General features: G+C 42.2%; 1 protein-coding gene across 5 annotated transcripts in view; it reads right to left on the reverse strand.

Annotated features, from left to right (window-relative positions):
- The window catches only part of SIPA1L1 (signal induced proliferation associated 1 like 1), a 143961-nt gene that overhangs the window by 33329 nt on the left and 91899 nt on the right, over positions 1-18733 (reverse strand). For 3 of the 5 annotated variants that reach the window (XM_065900642.1, XM_065900633.1, XM_065900649.1), the window contains exons 11-13: positions 17923-18047; positions 14964-15082; positions 11502-11944 (exon numbers count right to left, since the gene is read on the reverse strand). In XM_065900642.1, the coding sequence (XP_065756714.1) occupies positions 11502-11944; positions 14964-15082; positions 17923-18047 (687 nt within the window). Of the gene's footprint in view, positions 1-11501; positions 11945-14963; positions 15083-15520; positions 15584-17922; positions 18048-18733 lie in introns of all 5 variants that reach the window. The other 2 variants (XM_065900625.1, XM_065900617.1) reach the window with 1 other exon arrangement.

The following is an 18733-nucleotide window of genomic DNA, read 5'->3' on the forward strand; positions in this document are numbered from 1 at the left end:
AACTGGTTCACAGTCTCTGCTAAAGTTGAATATGTGTAAATCCTATGCAAGCAATTTCACTCCTAGGTATATACTGAAAAGAAGTGCATATATACACGCACCAAAGGACATGTACAAGAACCTGTGTTATCTCCAAACTGGAAATACTCCAATGCTCATCAACAGTAGAGTGGATAAGCAAATTGTGGTATGTTCTCACAATGGAAAAATAATACAGCAATGAAAATAAACGAATGCTACTTACTTGCAACACACGGATGAATCTCCCCAACATAATGTCGACTTAAGGACACCAGACACAGAGTAATACATATGGGATGATTCCACTTACACAAAGCCCCCAAACAGGCAAAATGAGTGTATGGCTTAGGATTCAGGATTGTGTTCACTTGGGTAGGAGGGGGAGGTGACTGGGTGGGCGGGCATGTAGGAGGAATGGTGTCTGGATGCTGGTCAAGTTCCAGTTCTTGATCTGGGTAGCGATGACATGGGAAGTTCACTTTGAGAAAACCCAACCCAATGTATATTTATGACCTGTGCCTTTTTTTGTACTCATGTTATACTTTAATGAAAACACACCCAAAAAACAAAGCAAAAATAGATGACCTGAAAGAAGGCCATGTCAGTCCCTGAGGCTTTGCAAAGACTGGAGAGAGGGGGACAGAGTGTCGGGGGAGGAACAGGACACAGGGCAAAGGTGATCTCGAGGGTTTTCCACACTAACTGGGTCTTAACACTTCAGATTAAATATAACCATCTCCTTTATTTCTGTAACTAAGAAGGAGGAACCAGGTTCAAATTTCATAGAAAATATAACTTAAAAAATGACTAGCCATACCCTAATAATCCCTCTAACAATTTTACCCCAAAGATTTTTCTATCTAGGGAGAAGGGGAAAGAAAAGACCCCCTCACAAAACCTCAAAGGGCAACATAACTTTAAAAGCAATGCTATCTCATTTAGTTTTCACCCCTTGATAACAGAAATCCCATTTGTTTGCTTTGAAAATTAAGGGAATGGGACTTCCCTGGCGGTCCAGTGGTTAAGACTCCCCGCTTCCACTACAGGGTACGCGCGGGTGCAATGCCTGGTTGGGGAACTAGGATCCCACCTGCCGCGGGGCGACGCCAGAAAAATCAATAAATAAAATTAAGGGAATGCAAAACTCTTCCATTAGTGTAGTAAATTATTGATAAATCAATAAGAACAAAATAATAGTAGGTCTCTGTTACGGAAAAGAGACTAAAAGTGGAAAGGTGAACCAAAAAGAAAAAAGCAGGGAGAGACACATAAAGATAGAGGCAGACAAGCCCACAGACAGTAACACCAGACACCCAGGTTAACGCCAAATGCATTATCAGCACAGGGAGCATCAACCCAGAGAAGCTTCTGAAATACCAAGAGTGCAGCCTTTGGGATACTTTAAAGGCATATGACAGGTTTGCAGCTATTTGTTACTTAGCGACAAGACCTAATCTTTAGTTTGCAGATCTTTTTCACCCAGCTATACCTGCCTCATACACATTTGTAGCCCAGATGTGGAGATGTCTCAAGCCTCAACCCTGGTTAGTGTCTGAAGCAGGTGCCAATTAAGTGAAAAACAGCGAATTAGGGTCTCATGTACTCACCTCTCATCTTGGATAATCACGTGCTTGCTTCACCTGCCTTGACTGGTACCCACAAGTGAGTAACGTGTGTTTGAATGACTCAAGCCATTCGTCCTCATCAGCATGTTAAGATACAGACTGTAGTGCTTCAACCCAGAGATTGATTCGGGAGCTTGGGTGGGATGGGGTACATGAGAGTTTGCACTTCTAACTTGTTCCCAGGTGATGCTGTGGCCCTGACTCAGACCCTAAAAACCACTGTACCAGAGGTACATTTGACTGTTCATAGTTTACATTTCTCATCGATAAGTATCTTGATGTGATAACATCGGTATTCAAAACCCTGGGGCTTTCAAAGACTAAATGTTTGGTCAAAAGAGAAATAATTGGGCTTCCCTGGTGGCGCAGTGGTTGAGAGTCCGCCTGCCGATGCAGGGGACACGGGTTCGTGCCCCGGTGTGGGAGGATCCCGCGTGCCGCGGAGCGGCTGGGCCCGTGGGCCATGGCCACTGAGCCTGCGCGTCCGGAGCCTGTTGCTCCGCAACGGGAGAGGCCACAGCGATGAGAGGCCCGCGTACCGCAAAAAAAAAAAAAAAAAAGAGAAATAATTAACCATGAGAAAACACAGTAGATCGCAGTCTGTTAATTTACAAATCTTTCCTCCATGTTTTAGGAAACAGCTATGCTGCTTTTAGTCATAATGTATGTACTGCATAAAAGGGAGCGTTATGGAAAAGGCTTAGAAACATCAAAGGCAAGAGTAAAGTATACAGCATATACAGTTTCTGGAGCTCTTTCCTTCCTATGTAAATTCAATTACTACCATTATTTCCCTGAGAGGCATTTAATAGGTTTTGTACTCGATGATAAAACTCTGAAGGCAGAGATATCTTTGTATATTTAACAATGCCAGAATACAGTAGATTCTCAGTAAGATACTTACTGCACAGAGGGATTCTCTTTGGTGTTTACAAAGCACACTATATATTTAATTTCTTTATCTTGTTTATCATCTGTCTCCCCCAGTTTAAATGTAAGCTCCATGAGGGCTGAAATTTTTGACTGTTTTGTTCACTACTCTATTCTCCCTGCTTAGAATAGTCCCTGGACATTGCAGGCATGCAATATTTGATGAAGGAAACTGTCAAATAAATGACAAATTAGCCATCTGTTTTAAATGCAAGGGAGAGTTGTGCACAAAGATAGCGTATTTTACTCATACTCTATTTAAAACTGGATGTTGCTTTCTTTTTACTGCAAGAAATAATTAAATCTACAGAGTATGCTTCTGTTTACAAGTGTATTCTTAAAAGGATAAATGCTTAATTATCCATAGACCCCAATTATTGGTTTTATCTGTGACCACAGACCCTGATTATTGGTTTTATCTGTGAACAGGGCAGCTGACACTAGCTCCCAGGTGTGAAATGCCAGCACACTTTTGTTCACTAATGGTTATAATCAAGGACAGCCCTACTTAACAACTGATTAGATTTGGGAACCAAGGTAAAAGCAAAAACACATGACTAATCCATTGGTGGTTCTTCCTTCTTTACTGTGTACAGCTCACAGCACGAAGGTGAGCACTTTAGTTTGTTCACCTGTCCCCTAATTCGATTGTCACAGGAGGATCACCTGGGAGCTTTAAAAATACACATCCCTAGGCCCTAATTCCAGAGATTTTAATTTGACAGAGTTGGGGTGGTGCCTGAGTTGTGTATGTTGTCAAAAATCTCCCCCAAGTGTGCACATCCATTGAGAACTGCTCGAATCTAGGTGAATTATCGTATTGTTATGACTTCATCAAAATCCAGCTTCACACAGTCAAGATCAAGAAGGGGACGGCATCAGAGCAGTGTTTCTGCAGCCATGAACTCTGGTCACCTGCAAGTGTTGATGTAAATAATGATTCCTTGGCTCACGTCCCATCTCCTAGAGCCCCAGAAATGTGTATTTTAACAAACCCCCAAAGGACTCTCACGTTCCCTAGAGCTTAAGAACTACTGCATTAACCCCTCAACTCTTCTCACTCCACAATGGGTTGTCTCCTCCTTCCTCTGTGGCCCCCTCCCCCAGCCCAGCGCTGTGTGTGTGTGTGTGTGTGTGTGCGTGCGTGTGCATGTGTGTGCGTGTGTGTGTTGGGGAGTGCAGGAGGGTGGGGCTCCTTGAGGCTGACCCACCTGCTGGCCTTGAACTACTTGGAAGGACCTGCACACACACACTTCCCCAAATAATCTCTGAGTGGCTTTAATTACAAAACAACTGAAATGAAGTTGTCAGCTTCATACTTTCAAAGGGGAACTGTGTGGCTGAGCTGTTTCATTATCCTGGAGATTTCATGTTAATTCAATAGGCTGCAATTTAGCTGTACACATGGCAAATTAAATCTCTCCCCAGGAACTGTGTAAGAAGCCAATAATACAGAACAAAAAGAGACGAGCAATAGATATGTTAGGAAATGACAAGTGCAGTAGCTGCTACTTTTCTATCTGTAGAAAAAAGTGAGTTTAGCTGTGAGTATGGCTAAACTGGAAGCACTAAGAATTTAATCAGGGTGTTCCCGGATTCCACACGAGGAGACACTAGCTTTCTTTCTTACATGAAGTATAGGGCATTTCCCCTTTCCTAAAAATGGACCAACCTTTGATTCCTTTGGTCATTCCAGGACATGAATTAAAAAAAATTTTTTTTTCATCGAAGTAGAGTTGATTTACAATGTTGTGTTAGTTTCAAGTGTACAGCAAAGTGATTCAGTTTTATATATATATATATATATATATATATATCCCTTTTCAGATTCTTTTCCATTACAGGTTATTACAAGATATTGAATATAGTTCCCTGTGCTATACAGTAGGTCCTTCTTGTTTATCTAGTTTATATATAGTAGTGTGTATCTGTTAATCCCAAACTCCTAATTTATCCCTCCCTACCCTTTCCCCTTTGGTAACCGTAAAATTGTTTTCTTTGTCTGTGAGTCTCTTCCTGTTTTGTAAATAAGTTCACTTGTATCATTTTACAAGATTCCACATATAAGTGATATCATATGGTATTTGTCTTTGTCTGACCTACTTCACTTAGTATGATAATCTCTAGGTCCATCCATGTTGCTGCATTCTTTTTTATGGCTGAGTAATATCCAATTGTGTAATATACATCTTCTCTATCCATTCCTCTGTCAATGGACACTTAGGATGCTTCACGTCTTGGCTATGGTAAACAGTGCTGCTCTGAACACTAGGGTTTACAGGACATGAATTATGAAAAGGAAGAGAGGGCACACACATATGCATGATCCGTCATATAAACAGAGGAGAAGAGGCAACGGGGCATCTGAGAATTTGGGACAGTCTGAATCTATCCAAACTTCTCATCCTGACCTGTTGCTCAAATGAAACCATGAACCAAATGTGCTGCAACCTGGTTACTTACATTCCCAGCTGTGGTAAAACTTTATAGGAGACGATACTAGATGACTAGTTTCCAAAAAGGACGCCAATCACGGTGGGGGCCACTTTGCAGAGGAGGAGCTACACCTGCTTGCCGACCTTGCAAAGGGATGAACCCCACAGGACAGGGCAGCCTGCATGTTAAGAGTCAAAGCCCCAAGTGGTGAAGCTATAAGGGCCTGGGAAACTGTTCTGCAATTTCTTCATCATCAATGAGGCTATTGCCCCCTACCGAAGACATCTGCCAGCCACTCTCCGTGTCACCGAGAGCTGCTGAAGTAAACACCTGGAGTCACCACTATTCAGGCAAGACACAGAGGGACGGATTTTAGACCGGCTGGGATGGTATTTTCAGGAGGGGGAGAGCAGCAATTAGTCACTTGTCAAATGACTGTGGCAAAATCTGCCCAGAGGCTGAATGCTGGCCTGATACCAAGGGGAGGGGAACTGATGGGTTTCCTGTGATTACGTGCACAGATAACAAATAAGCCTTCGGGGTGACAGATAATGCGAAGGATAATGATTAAGGACGACTCCTCCCACTGTGCTCAGCACTAGCCAGTTATGTCCAGTACTGGCTCTACAATTTAGGAGAGCTTCAGAAGATACTAATTCCAAAGGACTGGGGGAAAAAGAAGTGAGGCGGGAATGATGAAGCTGGCAAAGGGGATATCCAAGCGACTGCAGTAAAGAAGACTGTTCATCTATAAGAGGGAGATATTTAATAAGTACAAGGGCACACGAATGCATAAAGCATAGGGGAATGAGTGGCTAGGCCTAGCCAGCAGAAGAGACCTCAGGGGTCACGGTGGACCTCAAGCTGAACAAGTCTGCAATGCTGAGTTAGTTAACAGGGAGCTAACAAGATAACTACGAATATTATCATTCTATTAGGCATAGCTGAGAAAAGTGTCACGTCCAGATGTGGCATCTAAAAAGGATAAAGAAAACAAAGCAGGAAACTTGAGAAGCAAAGTTTCTTGGGAGATACATGTTTGTCGAAGGAAAAATAGCTAGATAACTACACTGAGTGATGGAGTGCTTATAAAAGGAAATGACAGAAAAAGGACAGTTACAGTTTGCAATACCTTTGATAACATTTTTTTTAATTCTCAACAAACATATAAAAACAACCATTTAGTAAGGAGACTAGGTATTAAGTTACAGATAAGGGACAAGCTCGGAGAGATGGCGGGACTGGCCAGAGGCCACATGACTGGTCCACAACAGAACTGAGACTTGAACCTGGATTTCAGGATCCAAATCTATTCTCCCTACATTTCTCTCTCAACTTGCCTGGAGGTGAAGGGCTGTCACCACATATATATATATATATATGTATATGTATATATAGTTAAATTATTTTAACATCACCACTTGTTGGTACCTACAAATTTCATAATCTTACACTTCAAAAATCTTCTTCAGTCTTTAGAAAAGACTCAGCTCAGAAAAACTATTCTCTCTCTTAATCACAGATTTAAGCTGCGGCTAGAGGAATTTCAGATAGGTAGATACAGGACAAAATTTTGAAGAGGGAGGGGACTTAAGTACTGAGATTACTCAGAAAGATTATGGAATCTCTCTCTTCTTGAGATTATTCTTTCTTTTCTTTCAGCAATTGGATAAATCCTCACCCTAGTAGTATAGTAGGATGGTTTAAATATGGCAAAGAATAGAGACTCTGTCCTTGCAGAATTCCTGTTGGTCTTCGATTTAATGGCATTTGGAGAATTTGGGCTTTCTATATGGACTGGATGAATGCTTCAGTTGCTTCACAGAACCAAGTAATGAGAAACTTTTTGTCAGTGACCTCTGCATCAAGAAATCTGACATCTGGGGCTTGACAGAGCTCTCATTTTCTCAATGTTGAAATTTCAACCATAGTCGTTGTATTTATTCATTCTTTAAGTTGAACATCACCGAAGTTCTGGCTAAAATCATCACCCACTTTCATAAGCCGGAAGAAATGGAAATGGGGCAAGAGAGCTTAGGCCAGATCACCTGGAGTCCTGATGTGTAAAAGCAAAATAAAATAGAACCCTGAATGTTCACGCTGTCCGGGACCATAAAGCAAAAGTTACCAATGAAAACAATTCATAAACATATGACAAGTGGAGCCAACCACATGTTGGAGAGAAGTCCTGGGGAACTGTAGAGGCTTCACTTTAAAGTCTTAGTCCATAAAACAGAGAAAAATAACAGTCTCACCCTAAGAAAAAAATGTAGAAGAGAGGTAATTAATCATTAGTGATTTTAAAAGACCCCAGGCAGAAGAGATTTTAGAGGAAAACATTACAGATAAAGACAACAGAATATTTCTAAACAAAGAAGCAAGGCCTATTTTTCACCCAGGGTGCCAAAGAGGGTAGAGAACAAAATTTAAACTCACAAGCTCTAACACACACACACACACACACAGAGGCACTCATACATAGTCAGTACACTAGAGTAGCCTGAGGCATTCCTTACTGTTCCATGTAAACTGAATATAAGAAGTCCTTCTTCACCCCTACTCTCAAGAAACCTACAGCTTTTCTGGCATGAATAATTAACTATTAGTCAACCAGAAAGAGCACATTCATGACACTGAACTGTACTAGCATCTGTGGGCAGGCATTTTTCCTGGCCTTTAATCATCCCCTCTAGTGAATGTCAGACACTGACCAACTTATATGCAGATATTGATTGACATTTGTAGATAAGCTGTTATAAAGTCTCTCCCTGTTATATTCTGCAGATTAAGAAATCTTATATAGAAGTGACAACTAAAAACTCAATGCCATACAAGGACTTTAGGTACACTCTTATACATACACTTGTATATAAAAGCACTAGAGCTCTGTGCAAATATTGACAGGTCTATACAGTAAGCTTTGAAATGTAGTGGTAGTTTTCCAGAGCAGTCAGGAGTTAAGGATTTAGGCTATTTTCAAACTGGTGTATTAGTAGGGACCTTGAGTCATCAGGCAAAAAGTAGGAACAGAAAGGAAGAAATTATTCCTATTTGTTCATCAAAATGTACTGAACACCTATAATGCTGGTGTATTGAGCACCTACCTGTTACGCGCACCGCGGTGCACGCTACACACAGGTGCTTAGGATGAACACGTTGGATGAGAAGTCCTTTTGTACTGGAGGGTAGTAAAAATGTGTATGTGATCACATAAGTGGGTACTAACTGGCACCAGAGCTCAGACGGGGCCTACAGGAGGCAAGACGAAGCGGCAGAACGGCTGGTGGCGAGTGGGTGCTTTAGTCGACATCTGAACAGGTCAGGTCAGGATGCTACAGACAAGATGTGTATGTGCAAGCCTGAGGTGGGTTGTTTGCTTTTCATTTTTTTTTATTTTTTGGCAGCACTGTGTGGCATGCGGGACCTCAGTTCCCCAACCAGGGGTGCAACCCACGCCCCATGCAGTGGAAGTGTGGAATCTTAACCACTGGACCACCAGGGAATTCCCTTTAGCTTTATAACATGGGATCTTGAATCTAGTTCTGCCATTAGCAATGGCCCCTGGTCAGCAGGACTAGAGTTCTGTAAGCTAAGGAAGTCTTTGGTCACCACACAAACGGACACACGGCCTACGTCCGAGGCCAGAACTCTAAGACAAAAATGAACCCAGCTGGGAACAGTATACTAAAATTGGAACTATCTTCACCTCTCCTATGTTCACCACAGATCATTTTTTTGAGTGGTTTAACACCTGAAAGTGAAACAGCCATTACAAACAAAAAAAATATTTTTTTAAAAAATCTCTCCCTAAATTCCCAAGCTTCATAGAAAATACATTCTAGGAAATAACACTTTAGAGCAATCAATAGCCTTTTTAATTGTAGAAAGCTTTCAATGTGTATGGTTCCTCTTAATGACATCCGAATATAACAACCCTATATAACTACCAACCTACATTAAGCAATTCTCATGGGGGGGGGCCACAAAAAAACCTGCACAATCATCAAGAGGGAGGCTGGAGGGAGGAGGGGGGAGGAACACAGCCCAGGCAGAAATACGCAGTGGAACTTAATCACTGTAATTTAGACTTTGTCACCAAGTCCCAGGTACAAGCTCTTTTATGCACTGTCAAGAGATCTCCACATTAATTGCTGTTCCTGTCTTCCGAGGACACAAACGCTCTAATTTGCAGTGATTTTAGTTTCTCTAGCAATGTGCATTTGGTGGCTAAGTCCCCCTTTCCTCCAGAAAAGGAAGTCTGCTAAAGCTCTGATTATCCAGCTCACTCTGCCAAGATCAACAGATTGAAGTCACAAAGCATCCCCGTTACCAGAGTCACGAATGAATGTGACAAAACCTATCAGTGGGTGGGAAGCCTGGCCATCCTCCCTGAAAGGCCACATTCTTCCTTAGCAACTTTGATTTTCAACAGAAGAGTTATTTCTAAATGATGATTTAAATGATTTCTGCATGGTCAGTTGGAAGCAGAAAATGTGGATAATCCTTTAAGACCTTCAGGCAGCCTCAGTCAGCATATCCAGATAATGCAAGCCCAGGTGCTGACTTTTCAGAGGGTACTTTGTACATCCCCTGGGATTTGGCAGATTTGTGAGATGGCACAGCCCACGCTTTGTGCTTTGGTTTCAGAGGCCCAGCTCTTTTCAACTTTACTCCGTGGTGACGCCATTTGAGACAAGACTTCTACGACTGACTTTCTTCTGCCATCAAATGAAACCAGAGACACATCCCCAGATGGAGAATCATTTCGAAAAAGACATTCTCCTTTCAAAATGAAGAACGGAAAACCAAATCTAGGAGTCAAGGTAAACCTGAAAACCACAGAGGAACTACTGTTCTGGGTCAATGCACAGGCCATACTTAATGAGATGGTGGGTGTGCCAGAAACAGCAAGCCAGTGGCTCAACTCTGTGTCAAGTGATTCCACGTCTATATTATATTATTATGGTATTTGACGCCTGGCTTTCTGTCTTCCAAACACTTCCTTAATCCACTTGAACCAAACATTCTGTTTTCTGAATTATGGAAAGGTAACTGGATGCATGGTACCCAAGAATCCTGAGAGGACTTTCCTAGTTGCCTTTCTGCTTGGAGGCCATGCGGTTTCCAGACCCGTGGCCATCACTTTTTTTTTTAACATCTTTATTGGAGTATAATTGCTTGACAATGATGTGTTAGTTTCTGCTTTATAACAAAGTGAATCAGTTATACATATACATATGTTTTCATATCTCTTCCCTCTTGCGTCTCCCTCCCTCCCACCCCTCTAGGTGGTCACAAAGCACCGAGCTGATCTCCCTGTGCTATGCAGCTGCTTCCCACTAGCTAACTATTTTACGTTTGGTAGTGTATTACTGCAATGTGGTAGTGGTAAACAGAGATAAAACTCCGGAACCAGGAAACACAACGGGAAGCTTGCGAATCTTATCAGTAACAATACAGACAATGGGAGAAGTGAATATTTAACTTATCAAGTTAAAACCAAATTAAGTCAGGGATGTCCTCTCTCATTAAGATTATCTGGGGTTTACTGACAGATTATGTGCCTGGATTCCCGTTTGGAAAGTAAAACAAAACTCAACTTCTCTGCTACTTTTCTTGAGGGCATGATAGTAAAAGAAGCCTGGAAGACAGCAAGGTTGGATGCTATCATACAAGCTGATCAACGACTGACAACAATAAAAGGTAAAAGGAGGAACCACCACAGAGATCAACAGGCCCCAAACGAGAGTGATGGAATGTTTCCTCCCTAAAAGAAAGGACCTTATACTTTGGATTGTAGGCTCAAATCCAAAAGAGGAAATGAAAAATAGTATTGACTTTGCCTATCACCGCGATCTCCAAGGATACAGGGGAATGTGTACTTTTCTCTTCTGAAAGGTAGACGGGCTGTGTCTAATTTTAGCTACACTTTCCTGTTGGACAGCCCCCCCAACACGTGACTGTCAGGAGCCAATTACTGAAAACAAACTGCGAACACTGGGTAAGCGATGTTCTCTGATAGAGAGGCAGTGTGAAAGATGCGTTCAGCTTCATAAATGATGCCGTGATAGTCTTGGAAAAGACCCCTCCCTTTTAAAAATATGGTTAAGATTTTCTTTTAATGTCTTCCAAAGACTGTCCCATTCTATATTCTCTATCACTAGCTGGAAGCCACATGACAAAATTCTTCTCTCATGCTGGTATGCAGCTAGGAATGTTTTTATAAAATCAGATACAGCTATGAAGAACAAATCTGCAAACCTTTCCCACAGTTTAAAATAATGCACTAGGATGGCAGGAATAAAGGATTTGGGTGGTAAATAAAAGGCATTAAATATATAAAAATAACTGTCACTGTGCAAAAAAAAACAAACCAAAATAAAAAAACCCCTTTCTTTATACACTCTTGAGCAAAGGGAAGTGGGATGGGGCCGGAAAATGGCCGCAGGGAGGCCAGGAGTGGGAGGGGCAGCAGGGAGGGGCAGTTACCTGGTGTGGGAGGCAGCGTCATTGATACTGAACGTGCTGTTCTCCCTGGTCAGAGGGTTTGAGCCGGCCTGGCTCTTGGCATGGATGTCCAAGCTCAGGGAGGACTCGGTTTTCCGGTCCATGCCGTGGCTCTCTGAATCTAAAGTCCGATCTGCCATGGAGATGACTTCACTGGAACTGTGCCACAGGGGGGCCACTTTCTCCTTGCCCGGCCCCGAGCGTGGTGACGACGTGGCCGCCCCCAGGGAGGCCGTGCTGCCGTGGCTAGGGCCGTAGGAAGTGGTGTCAATGCCGCTGTCTGCGGAGGTGCCTTGCAAGTAGTTGTAGCTGTTCAGCTCGGATTCGGTGCGGTCCCCGTCATACCACTTCTCGTCGCTGTGGGCGCTTGATGCGTTGCTGGAGAGGGTATTGCTGCTGGAGTGGCTTGAGTAGTGGCTCTCAGACTGCAAGGGAAGCAGGCTTTCCGTAACTACAGGCTTGGCTTCTTGAACAGCAGGGAAAAAATAACGGGGGAATGACCCTGTGAAATGTGTCTAAATAGGGGGTTCTCAAGACACAAAAACTCCGGTGAACACAAAAATAAGGCGGGAGGTATCTGGAAAAACCTACTCAGAAGATTCCATGGCGGACAGTGCTGGAAACTTAGTTTTTAGAATCCATTTTTCATTATTTGGCTTATGCTAAAGCATGGATAGTATTGAGAGAATTTTAATCAGAGAAAAACCCACCTAAACTGTCATTAAAGTCTTTAATATCTTAATCTTAAAACAGAAAGTGATACTTCCAAAGGGCTTATAATTAGAAAGACCCTATTGATCATAGTAAATAGAAGGCAGAATATAAAACTTTCTCTTAAAGACATCTTTTCTTTCCCCATATAGCATCTATTTAGGAGACAGCTTTCTAAGGAGTGCTTAGAGGTAAACTTACACAGAGGTGCCAAGAGAATTCAATGGGGTAAAGTAATCTTTTTAACAAACAGTGTTAGGGGAACTAGATATCCACATGCAAAACAGAATGAAGCTGGGTCCTTACCACATAGAAAAGAAAACTCAAAAAGTCAAAGACCTAAGTGTAAGGGCTAAAACTATAAAACTCTTAGAGGAAAACATAGGTATACATCTTCATGACCTTGGATTATGCAATGGCTTCTTAGATATGACACCAAAAGCACAAAAATGATAAGAAAAAAAAATAGATAAACTGGACTTCATCAAAATTAAAAACCTCTGTTTCAAATAACCCAATAAAAAAATGGGCAAGGGATCTGAATAGTCATTTCTCCAAAGAAGATATACAAATGGCCAACAAGCACATGAAAGGATGCTCAATACCATTAGTCATTAGGGAAATGTAAATCAAAACCACAATGAAGTAACACTTCACACACACTAGGATGGCTCTCATAAGAAAAGCAGACAATAAAGATGGTGGGCATTGTTGGTATGAATGTAAAATGCGGCAGTTGCTGTGGAAAAACCATTGCAATCCTACTCAAGAGAAATGAAAACCCACGTTTACACAAAAACTTCTACATGAATTTTATAGCAGCATTATTCATAATAGCCAGAAAGTAGAAACAATCCACATGTCCATCAGCTGATCAATGGATTAAAAAAATGTGGTACATCCACACAATTATTCAGCCATAAAAAGACATGAAGTACTAATACATGCTACAACATGGATGAACCCTGAAAACAGGCTATGTGAAAAAAGTCAGACACAAAAGGCCACATATTGTATGATTCCATTCATATATGATGGAATGTCAAATAGGCATATCTATAGAGACAGAAAGTAGATTCGCAGCTGTCGAGGGCTTGGAGGGGATGGAAGAGGTGGGGTGACTCCCTAAGGATACAGGTTTCTTCCTGGGGTGATGAAAATGCTGTGGAGTTAGATCGTGGTGCTGGTTGCAAAACTCTGTGACCGTACTAAACACCACTAAACGGTACACTTTAAATGTGGCAAGGTTATGATATGTGAATATGTGGTATATGAGTCATCTCTCAATTTAAAAAATGTGGGCAGAACCCCTGTTGCACAGTGGCTCAGTTGCTTAGAAAGAACATTTTATGGCTAACCAAAGAAATACAATTTCAAAAGATACCTGAGTAAAATAATATTTAAGTGAGAGGGGGGTCAGAAGTTCAGATACTTGGTGGAGATGGAGAGAAAAGGAGAGAAAAGACTTGTGTGTGTGTCTTTACCAGCTGCGGGGAGAGGGCCACAGGAGGACCATCTTGTCTCACTTCCAAGTGAAAGATCTCCTCCCCTTGAAAAAGGATCAATCCCAGTTATTTTACTGATGCTACTCTAGTTTTTCTCAATAACAACTTCTGCATTATAAGGCCATCATTTATTTTTCCTATTTCCTCTTTAGCGCTGGACCTGGGCTGTAGAATTTGCTAGTCCCGGCCACGCATGGCTACTGGGCATTTTCAACGTGACTCGTCTGCATTCGGATGTGCTGAGTGTGTGAAGTACAGGACAGATGTATATGGAGATAAAACTCGAACCACATCTGGAATTTGAAGTGTTCTAGCCAAATTTTAAAAAGAAGAAACAGGTGAAATTAACTTTAACGATGTATTTTATCTAACCCAATCTTTCCAAAGTATTACTTGACCATGTATTCCATATAAAAATTGTTAATGAAGGAGGGGAAATTGACAGGTGGCCTAGGGTAATCTAGCACTTACAAGTGGAACTGTGACAGCGTCACATTTCATCAGTAACTCTCTCTCCCACAGCCTAGCACGCTCATGAACGTGTTGTGCTCTCTTTAAGCTTCAATATTCATTTCACTGAAGCAAAACTGAGCCCTCTCATTAAAGTTCTGAGTATCTTATAAATTAGTGAATATGAAATACAGAATCTCCTCATCCTATAGAATGACATAAATATAAGTACACATTCCAGTGAAGAGACAGACCAAGGAAGTCAACTGAATTTAAAGAGGGAGGAAACGATAGCCTCTTCTTCCCAATCCTACCTGTAAGTGATAAGGAACTGCTTATAACTATGGTAATGGGACAAAAATGTATGTAGCCCTGGAAGATAAGAGAAGCAGTAGGGGGGCTTGTCAGGAAGCTGTCTGTCACCTTGATTGGTGCTCCAGCCATACATACCTCATGCTGGCAACTGTGTAAGCAAATAAAATCTATATCTAGCACATTCTATTCCAGACATCAGGACTGTTTGTGATTGGATCACACGGCCTTCTATCCAAATCTGCAGGTGCATACCAATGAGGAATTTCAATTTATCTCAAAGCAAGCTTAAGGCCATTGGCAGTAGAAATTCCGGGGCCGTGGCAGCCAACGTCCACCTTCTACTAGGACGACTTCCTCTCTGACATTGGGGAAGAAAGAGAGAGCAGACCGGTACCATTTTCACCTTGCAAGAAAGGTACATGGCTAGGGATCTATCATTTTTATTATTTTACAGTGAACTTACGTGCCCTTGTTTGTTTGGAGACAAATGAACCACCGGATCCTGACGCATTAATCTCCCACCGGGGCTCTCTCGGAAAGCTGGCAGTACCTTTGATACTGCTGGGAGGTGGCACGTTGGCTCTGGAATACAGAACAGGACATTCTGGTGCAGGCACTAAACGGATACTGGCACAGGTTGACAAACGAAGACGGCTTGCCATTGCACCTCTCAGTTCACTGGCCAGCAAACTCGGAATTTCAGCAAGAAGCTTGTTGAAAGTTTACACAATAGACAGCATGTCAAAAACTAAGTGGCTGATGGATAAAGCTTGCAGCTGGTGACAGTGTGTCACATCATACACATTAGCATAGCCAAGTACCACCAAACCAGAGGCCATGAACAATGCGGCAAAGTTAGGAATCAGCTTTCGGTTTGGGGGGGAAAGTCTCAAATATATGGATTAAATTTATGAAATTCATTCATTGCAAAGTGTGGCTAACCTCGCTTGGTCTACATTACCTAGACAGGCATGGATGCAATCACGTGTTACTTACCATGACACTTTGGAAATATTTTACCTGTATATTCATGCTGCTCGAGGACAAAAGAATTGAAATCCTGAGGTCCTCTATAACTGTAAGCTAAGCACAACAGAAAAGACACACAGCAACTAGTTTACTTAAAACAATTGCTTCCTTTTGGACTCCACTGGCATTCAGGATGGGGTTCAAAAGGTGAAAGGTAAGTGATTTAGCCTCTTTCACACAACTAAGAGCTCACGGCAACACTTCTGCATTTCTGCAACACCACTCCTAACACATACAGGACTGGGCAGTGTACTCTTTGACTCTCAACCGTATCCAAAAGCAGAGAGGCAGAAAAACAAACTGCACTGAGATAAGTGAGCCAATTAAGCAAGCTAAGCTCCACATCCCCCCTGGGCATCAGTTTATCACACACTGATGGACAGAGACAGGTGGGGTCTGGCTAACAAGTAAGAATCTGCTTGACATTTTCAACCAGTGACCTGAAGGTCATTAGAAAATTGTGTTCTTACAAATTGAGTGTAGGAAGGTCAGCCCCTTATACACTCAATACAGTGTATTGAGGAATGAGAACATAACAATTACTTGTCTTCATTCCTTCCTAGCATGGCTTGTACCAGCAAAGCCCCAGATTCCTTCTGAAGTGCCAGGCAGAAAGGGCTGGGTTATCCTTCTGGAATGCTGGAATATCAAAAGTTATAAAAATTTATTTGAACATTTTCTTTGAAGCCTTAGATTCTGGATGGAGAAAGGCCTTGGTTAAAAAAAAAAAAAAGGCTTCTGTGGCAGGCTCTAGGGGTATCTTATTTTTTTAAAAAAGGTATACCTCACCAAAAGGATAAATGAATGTATTAAAAAGGTTCACTGATATTCATTTCAGATTCATCTGTGCAACGTGGATGCCACTAAGCTAAAGTTGATGTAAGGAAAAAAAGACTAGAGAAAGGCTTATGTGAAAGAATGAAGACGGGTCTAGGACAAACCTTGTAATGACCCTTTCAAGTCCCAAGATACTGCTTCATTCCCCACATGACTTCACATGAGTGGGAAGAGGGACCCTGAACAACGCACAAAGGCTCGAGGGCAGCTTTGTTCAAAGCCTGCAACTAGGAGCCGGAAAAAGCTGCCAAAATCATATGGAAGAAGGGATCCTGTTCAGCAGGTATTACCCTCTCAACAGTATCAAAACACACGGGATTTGAAACATTCTGTCAAGAGCAGAACAGTGGATCAGAATATGCTCAGGTTTTCGGTGGCGGGGTGGGAGTTGGGATGAGAGTAGGGAATGACAGACGGCTTCAGTAACGAGGCACATCTCACTGAGGTGATGGAACAAAGCCTATCTTCAGAACCTAAGAATTTCGTTTCTCTTCCTCAACTCCTGTCTTAGCTGAATGCATCTCCACTCCCTTCCATGTTCTTGGGTTGTTTTCTCTGTTGACGCCCCATTGAGCAGCTGGGAGCCCCAACCTGGCTCCAACCTCTGCACTGAGGATGCCCTTCCCAGGCATGGAACATGGGCACAGTCGTTAAAACAGAACAAAACGATGCATTTGCAGAGAAGATAAAATGATGCGGGTCTTTGCCTTACACCCAGATCTTTTTTCAGCCCTGAAATTTACTTCTTTTTATGGTACTCTGATGGGAAAGCTACTAGAGATAAGATAAAGGGAAAAAACCCTATCAGTCCAGATTCAAGTCCCTGATGTATCAATTGTGTTGCTACTTAATCCCTGGTGCTACTGTGTTGAAACTTAATCTTGCTCATGGCAAAATTTTATTGTATCAACTAGTGTTTTGGTATCTTGTAGAACTGCTTAGAGAGAGAGAGGGAAGGGCTATGTGCCAGAAACCCAAAGGAAGGCTCAATCATGCAAATCTTTCCCTTCCAGCTGTTTTATCCTAAGACATTTCCTTAGCTGACAGCTTAATAGCAGAGCCAGGGGAAAAAGCATATAAAGGGAGGAAAGACATTCTCACCAAGCTACAGAAGTGACTAAAGAACAATTATATTTCTTTCCTGCTCTGCACATAGTTTAAAAAAAATTTTTAAACTCAACATTAAGAATACCAACTAATCTCCCAGGGCGCTTATACTGGGCAAAAACAAACAAATAAATAAACAAACAAACAAGGGGGGAGGGAGATACTTAGGACACATGTGGCTTGGTACTCTGGCATTTTAACCTTGGTGCTGAAAATAATTCCTATATCCTTTCTGTCTTTAAAGTCGGGGCTACTTAGAATTCCTTGACTTTTCTCTCAGGTCTTAACTGCTGCTTTCACTTATACATAAGCTAACTGAGACTTAATGCTTATTCCCATTTATGACCCAGGGCTGTATTATAGAACAGAATGCCCTGATGACATCCAAAGGTAACCAATGTCACCTTAGTATAAAAGCAACTTGCTTTTTGTAGGAATTAGTTACTTACCCATCTGGTCGGCAATGCTATCCTCACTTCTTTGCCAGCTGGGTGTGGATTTCCCGCTGCCACCAATGTCTGACTGGGTGTTCTGCCTGTCGATGGAGGCTGGGGATCTGCGGCTTATTCCAAACCTGTGGTGATTTCCCCAAAGGCAAAGATAACATCAGGGACCTTACCCATAAGGGAAGGTAGTCCTGGGAGTAATGAACTAAACTCTAACGACAGGTACTACTAGTTTTGCTTACATTTCTGTACTTGCGTACTCATCCTCGTGCATGTGTACGTGGATGCTGGAACTGTGGATGCTATGGTCAGTATACACCCCTCTGTTCAGAAAGGTATGTATGCTAAGCATGTAAACTGTGAACAAGGGCAGGGCCCATTAGGACCGAGCCAACCTAAGAGACATGCAGTAAGAAACCAAAAATCTTCTGGCCTTGAATAGCTAAGCTCAGACTGTCATTCGCACCCAAAAGAAAAATGTCACCATCCTAGTGTTCCGTTTGTGTCGTCCAATTGGCACATTCCAGGGGTTTCTCTTAACTCGGTTATCTGCTAAATCACTAAGGCGCAAGGCACAAATACTTGGAACAAGTATTTTCTGAGCACTTACTCTAAGGTCTGAAAAACAAAGATCGCTATCATTTACATTACATAGGGACCACTTCCAAAAGTATAAAAGTTTTTGTTTGTTTTGTTTTTCTGGCGGTATGTGGGCCTCTCACTGCTGTGGCCTCTCCTGCTGTGGAGCACAGGCTCCGGACGCGCAGGCTCAGCGGCCCTGGCTCACGGGCCCAGCCGCTCCGCAGCATGTGGG

The sequence above is a fragment of the Phocoena phocoena genome, chromosome 2 (genome assembly GCF_963924675.1).
Source record: "Phocoena phocoena chromosome 2, mPhoPho1.1, whole genome shotgun sequence".
Classification (NCBI taxonomy): Eukaryota; Metazoa; Chordata; class Mammalia; order Artiodactyla; family Phocoenidae; genus Phocoena; species Phocoena phocoena.